The sequence below is a fragment of the Thalia democratica genome, chromosome 4 (genome assembly GCF_965202585.1).
Source record: "Thalia democratica chromosome 4, ktThaDemo2.hap1.1, whole genome shotgun sequence".
Lineage (NCBI taxonomy): Eukaryota > Metazoa > Chordata > Thaliacea > Salpida > Salpidae > Thalia > Thalia democratica.
Window position 1 is genome coordinate 59,847,572 of NC_139168.1, and position 11,731 is coordinate 59,859,302.

At 25.6% G+C, this 11,731-nt stretch overlaps 1 protein-coding gene across 2 annotated transcripts; it reads right to left on the reverse strand.

Annotated features, from left to right (window-relative positions):
• Positions 1–285: 285 nt before the first annotated feature.
• LOC145833891 (epiplakin-like) lies at positions 286–7,847 on the reverse strand. 2 transcript variants are annotated; one of them, XM_082941139.1, is made up of 10 exons: positions 7,614–7,847; positions 6,125–6,196; positions 5,798–5,880; positions 5,059–5,104; positions 4,623–4,912; positions 4,295–4,430; positions 3,866–4,077; positions 3,356–3,470; positions 2,965–3,154; positions 286–506 (listed from the first exon to the last, which is right to left on the reverse strand). In XM_082941139.1, exons 1-10 carry the CDS (start codon positions 7,822–7,824, stop codon positions 428–430), a joined length of 1,434 nt encoding a protein of 477 aa, XP_082797265.1. In that variant the 5' UTR covers positions 7,825–7,847; the 3' UTR covers positions 286–427. The 2 variants fall into 2 exon arrangements, with proteins under 2 accessions (XP_082797265.1, XP_082797266.1); XM_082941140.1 differs by lacking the exon at positions 7,614–7,847 and adding an exon at positions 6,483–6,752.
• Positions 7,848–11,731: the final 3,884 nt, after the last annotated feature.

Consider the following 11,731-nt stretch of genomic DNA (forward strand, 5'->3'; position numbering starts at 1 on the left):
CATTTTTTACTTACATTTTACAGAATTTTTTTTTTAATATCTAAACAATTGTACTACTTCTATCAATAGATAAAAAAGCCAAAATACTTGACTAAGTAGTAAAGAAGTAACTTGTCTGCCAAACTTAGTTTTTATGATTAAAGCCTTGACCAAAACTAAAAGTCGTTATTTAAAACAAAAAGAACTAAGTTATTCTTTGAAAGTTATCTAAAACCAAACTAGAAGAACTTAACTAAAATGTTTACACAAACAGCAATCATAAAAATTAATATACAAAAACAAATGGGCAAATCAAAGAGTTTATACAAACAATATTAACAACTTAAGCTTTTGGTTTCTTAAAAAAAAAATTAACGTTTTTAACAATAACGTTGCATATAAGAAACAAAAATCTAAGTTTGTACTAAACTGATTTCTTTTTTAAAGTCTAGCTGAGATTTGAAGAAAAAGATGATGTAGATGAAGTTCTGCTTTGCAACCTTTCAGTAAGTTTCCTAGACAAAGACCTAAGTATAAATAATAATTAAAAACTTATTACTATTATAGGAAGGTTTTTGAACGTATTTATATACCATTTGCAACTTAATATGAATAAGTTGATTCATCATTGATTTTGAAAAGCTTTGTGTAATAAAATATAAAAAACAAAATGAATAACTTATTCATATTAAGTTGCAAATGGTATATAAATAAAAACTTATTGTTCTTTTACTTTTGTTTGTATTTGAAGTTTTAACCACTACTTTAGTAGAGATGTACGTTAGAAATACCAAAATAAAATATTGTTTCAATTTCCGCATAAATGTCGTAATTAGCCGAAAAATTCTCTTAGTACAGGGGTCGGAAGGTATTTGGTGATCGCGGGCCAAATTTCAAAAAATGTTAGCGGGTCGCAATTGTAGTTTTAGTTTCAAATTTCCCGTGAATTGTACTGAAGACTTTATTTTTTGCTCTTCATTTAAAGCCGCGAAATATAAAGTGTAAGTTTTTTTTTTGTGGACCGCAGTTTACCGACCCCTGGCTTAGTACTTTAATTTAGAAATTTCTAGTAACATTCAAGTTTTAAAAACTCTCAGTCCATTGATTATAGAATTTTAAAAACTTAAAAATAATCTATTTAAAAGTAAGTTTATAATCTTTTTCAGTTAAGCTTATTTTTATACTGTCTTTTGTAAAAAAACTATGGTTCATATTTTTTCATGCATTTAATACTGTTTTCTTTTTTTACAGTTTTTAAGTAATCCTTCACCATGCAAAAATCTTTGTTCAAGTTTAAACTCATACCTAAAAGTATAAGAAATAAGTCTATGAAAAACACAATGCGTCATTTGATGTTCGAATAATGGTTTGTAGTAAATCGAAATGTTCTAATTAGTCTGTATAAAGTATAAAAAATAGCTAAGAACGTCTGCAGTTTGGAAAACATTTTCCAAACAATATTCTTTGTTGGTTTCATCACTTGTAAGGGTGCACTGCAATATAAAACTGTGTTTCCAATAGAATTAGAAACAAAACTGTTTACTTTCGATAGCTTCTTATTTGCATGACAAATAAACTGCGTACTTTTTACTAGTCTTAAAAGGTTACTCAATTTTAAACTTACACTTGATATTAATCTTCTAAAGTTTTCACCGTAGTTGTTTTAAAATTGTTAAAGCTGGAAAAATAAAAGCGTTATAAATTTTAACAGATGTACTAAAAACTAACTTTTTAGCAATAGAATGCACTCGTGTCTAAAACTTAGGGAATTAGTAAGGATATAAGTTAAAAAAATGCTTCAAACGGTTTATTTGATTCTTTAAATAATTTTTAACCTAAAAAAGTTCATTTTATTTGGTTATTAAATAGTCTATAACTTGTAACATCTAATGAAATCATTTTTTCATGATAGGTTATCTTAGAAAATTTTAAGTATAAGTTTTGCAATCAAAACTTTTTAGTTGTTTGGATAGCAGTTTAAAAAACGAGGCATTAAAGTAGCTACTTTAAATTTGGTCTGCTTTTTACTTTACAATTGTTTTGTGCAAATATTACATAAGTACAATTTTTTTTGTCTCACCTTAAAATATATAGAAATAGTTATATTTATATTATAAAAAACAACTAATTTTCAAATCGTTTACTTAGTTTCGATGCTTTATGCATCTCCTCAGAACGAATAAAAAATAGTTATAGTTATTCCAACTATCTAGTTTGTTTTAAAACTTTTCATTATCGGTTTTTATATAATTATCTATAAAATACAAAATTGAACTGTTAAAACTAACTAAAGAATAAAGTTTAAAATTCAAAACAAACGTAATATCGTTAAAATTTTCATAGATTTTTTTTGCTAAGTTTAAAAAGGGTAAACTAATTTTAAATCAAATATTAATGACGCTGTAGTAAATTTTAAAGTAATATAAAAAAAATTTGAGAAGTATGGATTTGTATAAGAGTTATTTTATAATACAGAATTCAATAACACTACCAATTAGTTTTATGAAACTTTACAAAGATAATGAAGATATGTTTTGTTTTTAGCTTATTACTAATAATTGAAAAAAAAGTTAACTTGCATATTATTGATTAGTAAATAATGTATAGGTTAAAAAATTGGATAGGTGTCAAAATGCACGACAGTTTGTTTATAATAAGTACATTTAGAATTTAATTTAAACATAACTCCAATAATAATTGTGATGCCCGTGCAAAGATAACAATTTGCGAAAAAGTTACCTGTCTTCTAGAGACCTAGAAGACTATATGTAAGCATTAAAGAAAACTTTTTTTGGGGATTACAATCGAGAATTTCAGAATATAGCTTATTTTTAATTTATTTTTACCATATAATATGGCGATGAGTTCAACTGCTACACTTGGTCTGCTAATCGAGCTAAGTACCTACTTATAACATTACATCAATATTTTTCTAATGGCACGCAATTTAAACACTTCGCGTAGTTTTACAATAAAGCATCAAACCTATCTTTGTACATATGCGTTTCATCAACTTTGACAAGTGGGAGCAAAATTAAGTCAGTTTCCGCATCGTTAATGCATCTTTCTATCAACTCCAAATAAGTGAGATTTTCACCAGTGTTGGGATCCAAGAAGCCTTTGGTATCGTCACTAGGATCGTCCAATATTTTGTTAAGACGCTGGTCAAACAATCCTAAACAAAAACAGTTTAATAATTTTTGTACGAAAATCTATACTAAACTAATATAACACTTCAAGTATAATAAAACTCTTCCATATACTAACTAGTATTCAAATGTAAAACTTTTTTGTTAGTAAAACTGCAGAGAAAGTGATGTTCTAAAAATCAAACATTACTCTTTGGTTGATACTCAACAATTTCACTTAGCACAACCTTTTTCGAAAGCAATGTCAACAGGAAGTCTGTGATTAGCGACAGGGTCGATTATACCTCCTGTAGCGATCTGTGCTTCTAACAGACGGATACCGTGCTTTTCGACTATAAATCCCTGTCATAATAATTTTTGTCTTATATTGTTTTTAAACAGTATGTAGAGTAAAGCAAACTTTGTTTGTTAAGTTAATAGATAAAAGTACTTTTAAGAACATTTAAACGACATAATAAAAAGTAAATAAATTTTGTAAACAAGCTTGTAGCTTGGTTAGTAACAATAATAATTATGTTTAAACGTTTTTTAAAACTTAAAACTATCTTTAATTAGTTGTTTTTCAACGTTTAATAGAAGAAAATCAAAAAAGTGTTGTTTAAACAAAAGTATTTTTGTTTATCCTAACAATTTGTATTCTACGAATAAGCTTAGTAAGCAAACGATATAACTGTTTATTTTTTTTTTTAGATCATTTTGATCAAATTTATAAATACAAAGTAACAAAAATAAAAAACCGCTTGCATAGCTTGAAAAAGCGACATTTTTTCATTTGTTCCTTTTAAAATGTAACCAGTGACGCCTCTTTCGGCTCTAGCGAGAACGGCTGCAAATGACCTGTCGAGTAAACCTTTCTTCAGTGCATCGTCAACACCCATCATATCCCCGTTTATTGGATCTATAATGCTTCCTGTTGCTGCCTGGGCTTCCAACAAACTCAACGCTGTTCCTGTATTTATATATTTTTAGAAGGAAACGTTTAACTGACTAAAGTAAACACAAGTTTTACCAACAGGTAAAATAGTTTTGAATTATTTTACTAGACAAGTTGCTAATTATAGTTTGAAAAAGTATACTTTTATTTTTACAAAACAATCACTTTATTTAGAATTGTATTTATAAAAAAATAAAAATTTAGATAGTATAAACTTAAAAATAGTTAAAACCTCTAGAAATTATTTTAGCTTTATAAGCTGAATACAAAGACATTTTTTCTTCTGTTCTGTCGTTGTAAACACCAGCTATAGGATGTCGACCAACTAAATAGTCTTTTAATTTTTCCTGAATCTCCTCAACTGTTACCTAGTTATTTTACTTTGTTAAAATAGTAGTATACCCGCTAATAAATCTATAAACTAGTTTTGATCGTCTAACAAACGGCTACTATAAGCTTATGAAATAAAAAAAAACTGGTAGGTATCATAAAAAATTGAGTTATTATAACTTAAATGTGATAAATTTTAAAACTTTTGTTTAAAATTTAAAAAAAGTTACTTCTTCCGTTTCAAGTTCGACTATTGTTTCTTCTGTTACAAGTCTCGCTTTGGCTAAGTCCATAAGCTTGACAACTTTCCGCCATCCAGACTGGAATGTTATGTCATCTCTGGATTTTTTCCTTTCCAACATGGGTATTTTTTTAATTTGTACGCTTTTTTCTGACTCTGTACTGTCACCACCTGATGCGTTGCTCTTTTCGGCGGTTTTTTCTAATGCTTCTTGCTCTGATTCCTCTATTGGTTGACTTTTGACAACAACTTCTTCTACGACCTCTTCTTGCTCGTTATCTTTAAAATTTTTACTATTCAACTTCAAAGTTAGATCCTAACTTTAAATTATCATACAGTTATTGTATAAGTATACATAAAACAATAAATATTACAACAATTATGCTTAGTACAACAAAATATTTAAAATTTTCAACTAATTTTACCTTTTTCATTTATGTTTTCATCTTCCTCTATTTCCTTTGCAAGTATCTGAATAAAGTATGTATAGATAGTTTTGTAAAATAAAAGCATAATAAGGAACTACAGTAACTTATAACATTTTTGCACAGTAAAGTTTTTCAATACATGTTTAGCAAAATACATATTAAGGTTTTTTTCGTACAATAAATCTATAGTGATAAGTAAGCAAATTCTATCCTATAAGAAATTAGTGATTTGTAATTTGTAATTTTGTACTTTGTAATTTTTGTTAAAACAAACAATATCTACATTTAAAACCTTATTGTTTTGGCCTTTTTTTTATGTTGCAAAGGTCTTAATGCTTTATATTTTCTTCAATTTAAAAAAGTTATAAACAGTAATCTAGAAAAGTTTATAACCAATTAAATACAAAACTTTCTTACTTTACTTTAGTAACATGAGTAAACAGCGTAACTTCTCTAGTTGTATTACCTTATTAATTATAAATAAAGCTGCAAAAAATAATCTAGAAGTTTTCTAACCTTAAAAAGTTAGTAGCATAAAACAGAGTTAAGATATATAATTATCTATAAAAACAACTTATTAACTTCTGCTAGCTTGTACAGTGTTATTTAAAATGTTAAAGCTATTGAGACATAACAAATCTTATCAATTGCAACAAGCTCCTTTTATATATCAATGCTCTTTAAAAACGTTTATTTGCAAATTTAAGTAAAAATACAAATCTTAAATAAAACTAACTTCAGTTTGGGTGCTAATACTTGATAGTTGTACAGGTTCGACTGTTTCAGTGACTACTTCTTGTTCAACTACTACTTCTGCAGCTGGTTAATAAAAGACTTTTTGTCATTAAAGTTTCTTTTAAATGTTATTTTGTACATTAGAAAATCAAAAGACGAAGCAATGAAAACACAAAATAAATGTTTGTATCTTGTCTAGTTCAAAAAAAATCTACTCAACATATAAAATCTAAAGGTCTTAAGTTTTGGTAATCAAAACATGATAAAATAGTAAAAAAAAAAAATATATATATACATATGTAAATATATATAAAAAATATCGATTTACCTGCATTGTCATTTCCACTGTCTTTGACAACAGCTGTGGTTCGTTCTGAACGACTAATGTAAATAGACCTTCCTACAATTATTAACTTTGATGAAAAGTCAAATTAAAAACAAAAAAGTGTTTTAAAAGTTGAGATTTAAATGCAGTGACTAAATAAATTTTGATAGTTCATGTTCATCATACAAACAATCATCTACCATGTTTATAGATCTTTTAACACAGCTAAAATTTATGATGTGTTTCAAATTAAATTAGGCTCGTTATTCTAAAATACTTTAGGAACAATACAATTGCTGTAAAAATTCTTTACTTATTCAGTTTTATGCTTGAGTAACTTTAATAAATAGCACTGGCTAACCTTTCCGAATTAGAACTACGATTAGAACTAAAAACGCTATCATATCGGCAACAATTAAAGTTACAAACACTCCTAAGTATGCGTTTAAATACCCAGGTCCGTACTCAACAGTCCACAAGTTTAACCAGATGCGATAGAAGAAGTTTAAGTTACAACACATTTAAGTTGAAAAAAGCAAAAAATCAAAACTACACAGTGTAAAACAGTAAATCCTAAACGAAAAATATAGCTACACTGAGCTACTTTGGTCAAGAATACAAAACGTCTGCGGCATTCAAAATACCAGAAAGGGGAAAACTAAATATTGAAGTATAAGGAAAAAGGAAAGCGTCTCGCCGGTCATGCTTGAAAAGTCACGTGTTTTATTACGTCATAATAGTTTAGGGTGCATGTGGTAAGTAGTTACAAATATTTTCTAAACCGATAAATTTGTTAATAATAAGTATGAAAAAAAAATATATATCTATAAGTTATTAGCAATTATTATTAAAACCAAAATATTTTATAAGAGTTCTTATAGTTTTAAAATTTAATTAATATAAAACTTAAAAAAAGTTAAAAAAAATCGAATACATTCTTAAACTTTTAAGCTTACTAATTAATAAATCAAAAAGTGTAATAAAAAACAAGTTCTAACTTAAAAGTACAAGTTTGTTTAGAGTTTTAAAATGCACACAAACGAAACCTTTGTTATATAAAAACTTAAAAAAAGGTATTACATAAGAAAGAGCCCGGAGCCTTTCGGTATATATTTAGTGCTACGTATTATTAGAATAGTTGCAGCTTGTATTTACTTTTTATTTTAAGTTTTGTTTAGATTTCTCAATTATAAAATAACATGTACTTGTATATCTTTAAAGTAGATAGTTGTAAATATAATTTTAAAGCGTTTTTATCTTTTAAACAGTTTACAATATTTAATTAGGGTGCTATTTTCTTAAATTATTTTTACATTTATTAATATACTTTTTTAAGTGATTTTTTTTTTGTAATATTTCTAAAACTTCGTAGTAGTAATTTAATAAAAATGTTTTTTTCTAAAAACAACTGTTTCAACAAAACTTTATGTGCTAAATAAATTAGGGATAAACAAATCATAGACAAACAATTATTCAATGAAAAACGTCTCACTTTTTTGCTTTCTTCTTTTCCTACACAAAAGGTAAATAACAACAACAATCAAAAAAATAGCGATCGCTGTGCCCATTGTAGCGAACAGAGCTACGGAAAGCGATCTGGGATGTGATGTGCTTCCCTGCGCATTCACTTGTAAAGTGAAAAGAAACAAGCATGCGAATAGCGCCCTCTTGCTGATAAAACTTTTGATAAATTTCAACCTCATATCATAAGTTTAGTTTACGAAAAAAAGACTGTTATTGATAGTTGTTTAAGTTTTTTTGAATTTTACAAATTTAGTACGAATTAATTTAAGACTTTTCTATAAAACTTAAAACGTTTTTAAAAGTGAGCTTTTGATTTTTAAATAAAACAATTTAAAAAAAACTAAAACTTATTTTTTGATTCTGTTTTATTAGTTGTTGATCGATAGATTTTGTACTTATCAAACTTGTAAAAACTTTTAAACTTCAAAAAACTAAAAGTTAGATTAACTTCAATTTAAATATTATATTAAGTAAGAGGATTAAATACTTTGATAACAAAACTTGAGCAACAAATTACTACTTTCAAAGTTTTTATTTGTAAATTATAAAAGTATAAATTAAACTAAAGCTAACGTTTGCAATATTCACTTAAAATGTCATAAAAGTTTTGTACAAAAAATAATTTTAGAATATCTTCACGGAATGATATTTGTTTAATTTTTTTCATTAAATCTTAAGGAATTATTGTATTAATATAGAACTAACATAAAATTATACCGCCAATTTATTAATAAAAAAAAGTATTCATGTTTATCTAAAAAGTAAACTTTTTTAAATGGGCTGAAAAACTCCGTTTAAATTTCTAAAGACACACCTAGCAATTTAAGTAAGCCTAAGCTTTACTTTTCGCTTCATTTCAAGTATAAAATATAGGTTATATTAAAGTTTAACTTTTAGACTTCTAAAAATTAAAAGATAAAAGTTTTTGAAAACATCGATAATTTTTTTGAATTTTTTTTATTTATAAAATAACTAGTTAAACGACTTTTAAAATAAAGCTTTACAGCTGACTCTGTCTAGTTTTATTTAATTTGATAAAATAAATCCACAAATAACCAAGTAGTTTTTAAAAGAAAATACACGAAACCTGTAATACAATGTCTTGTAGTTTTAAAAATGGTTACAAAACACCATTAAGATAATCTAAAACATTCTTTATAAATAATTGACTTGATTTTAAGAGCTATGACCTAAATAGTATATCGAATTTACAAAACCAGAAATTCGATAAAAACTCATAAAGCAACAAAAAAGAGTAAACTAAACAATGAGTATGATCTTAAATTTTTAAATAGGTTGCACATCATTAAAAGTGAAATACTATTTTGAATCAAACTATTCATTTGCGATATTATTGAAAAATAAACTTTTGAAGACTTATACACTACGTTTTGATTAATGTTTTTTTTAAACATTTTTATTTTAATTTCTAAGAAAAATTAAACATTTAACACTTTTTTAATTATCTTTAAAAAAACAAAATATATAAAATCAAAAAAATGGGTTTAGTTTAATATCCACATAAAATTTAAAAAAATAAATTACAGAAAATTATCTACGCTTAAACTAAAGAAACTTTTAAAAAAGTAAATTGTTTGGTGGTAACAAATACAAACAAAAAAACTTAGTCTTAGATTGAAAAATATAACTTAAACATACAAAAAAAAAACTGTCTAAACAATGCTACTTAAAAACTAAAAAATATAATAAATCAATACTATTGTTTTTCTTTTTAGTAAGCTTCATTTAAAGTTTTTAAGGGTTTAAAATTTAACGTCTTCTTCAAACTATTTGACTATGTATAAAAGGATGAAAAGGTGCTCTATGCATGGTTGAACTCTAGAAGACAAGCAGACTTTTATTTATATTTGAAGAATTTTAATTACCCTCGTTTATAAAAAACTCTCGTATGTACAACAACGAGTTTGTTTACAGTATTCTATATTAAAAAACTTATTCCAATATTTTTATACTCAACAGTAATACATTAAACTATTGTTATACAACATTAAACCACTTAAACTTTAAAGATCAAAAACATTAAACAACTTTTAACAGAACACTATATTTCTACTTCTGAAGAAATTATACTTTGTTAAACTAAGCTAATAGTAAACAATTTCAGATAACGTTTATTTAAACTATAACAACAGCTGTAAAATTTTAAATTAAATCAGTAGTAGTTAATTACTAGTGTGTCAAATTTATAAACGTTTAATTTAATACGAAATACTAAACATTAAAAAACTTTATTTTTGTACTATTAATAAATATCTAAGTATTGTCTGCTGTTTACACAAAAAGTGTATAGCTGTATTTTTACACACTACTTTATTTTCTGTACATGTTGACTTGTAGGAGTGGTCGATGGCAGGATAACATATAGTCTTTTTCATCTTGGAATTCTACTGGAACGGAATTTTCCGGCAATGTGACTTGCTTTAATATCAGGATAGCCGTAAAATGATTACAAGTATGATAATATACTTTAAAATCTTAAAAAAAATAAATTTGTGTTAACTTTTTCCTAAAATTTTTGAATTAAGTTTATGTATTTCAAAATGGATATTAAAAAGTAAAACAGATTAAGATTTCGCTTTTAAAAGTCTTAATCCAATTAGAGATGCCGTCATTCACAAAGGACTGGCAAGCGGCCATTGGAACCAAGAGTTTTATTTAATTGTTTAGAGCCGGGTTTCTTCTTTTAGAAACTGGATTTAGTTCTATTATACCTAAAATATATTAAAAATTATATAAAAAAAATTGCTATTTTAAAGTTTAAATATAACTCGAAATGTCCTAAAACTTATGTTAAAATTAAGGCCAAAAGCAACTTATAAAAAGTACCTTAAGAGTTTTTATGCAAATACTTTCCTTATGTTTTTAATTTACTTTGGTTTAGGTTTAACTAAAAAAGTCAAAAATCTTTGAATATTTAAAAGTAAAAGTATGTTATTTTTCATTTAAAAACCTGCTGTTCTTTCCGAAGGTTCACTTGTGTTTTTCGAGAACTATTGGGTATTTCTAAGATTTAAACACTTAAAATATTGATCACAGACCATTATGTTTTTTTTTATGTTTCAACAAATATGACAAGGAATCTATATTCAAGTTTGCAAATATGTATCGTTATGTGATTTCAACTTTATTTTTTAGGTATTTACTAGCGATATTTTGATGCTTATTTAACTGTTTTTGACAAAATTTCAATAAAAAAAAGAGGTTATAGATTTTTTCTCTTTAAACAAATATCTTAGTTTTCGATAAACATTACACCATTTAAAAACAATTAAATAAGAAATAAAAAATTATATTTGTATGATTTTTAGAATAAAGAATATTTTTATTCAACTTTCAGCAAGGAAATTTTTGACTTAAATTATAAGTCATTTATTTAATTATAAGTAGTTTTTACAATGTAAAAGAAAAAAAACTGGATGAATCTGACATAACTTCTGAAATAATTGAAGCAGAAAAGTAACAAAACTAATTTTGAAACGAAGAAATTCAGTTTTATCTAACTATGTTTAACATTTAGTTATGTTTTCTAATCAGCAAAATCGTTTTTTATAGTCCATGGCCGCTTGGCCCTCCATTGCAGCCCACTAATACATATATCGTATAGCGTAGCAAAGAAAATGCTGGCAATGATTATTAAAAAAAAACCACACTCACAGCGTAATTTATTCATCAAAATTAAGTATTTTTAAGTCTACAGAGCAACATTTATATGTAGCTTATTGAACGAAAAAAAAGACGCTTAATACTTTTAGATCTAGATTTATATTTTTAGATTTTTTTAAAACTTTGAAATTTATTTCAAAAGCGTTATATTTTGTCTTAGGACCTGGTGCACGAAAAAACTTTTCGGTTGTCGTCCATTTGTTAATCAAAATACTTAATGAAACATTGAAACATATTTTAATTGTTTCTATTAGTACTATTACATCTCATAAAATTAAACTTTAATGATAAAAGTTTAAAATTCTTTTTTTTAATTCCTTTTAAATATCTAAAAGTTAGATGCAGGGTTGCCAAATATCCTAAACAAAACTGTTCTGAATATTGAATAAACGTTTGTTTGCT

Coding starts and splice junctions, on each gene's coding strand:
- LOC145833891 (XM_082941139.1), bottom strand. CDS start 7,824: ATGAGGTTGAAATTTATCAAAAGTTTTATCAGCAAGAGGGCGCTATTC. Junction 4,913..5,058: donor TGAAAACATAAATGAAAAAG/GTAAAATTAGTT, acceptor AAAATTTTAAAG/ATAACGAGCAAGAAGAGGTC. Junction 3,471..3,865: donor TTTTTCAAGCTATGCAAGCG/GTTTTTTATTTT, acceptor TTATTATGACAG/GGATTTATAGTCGAAAAGCA.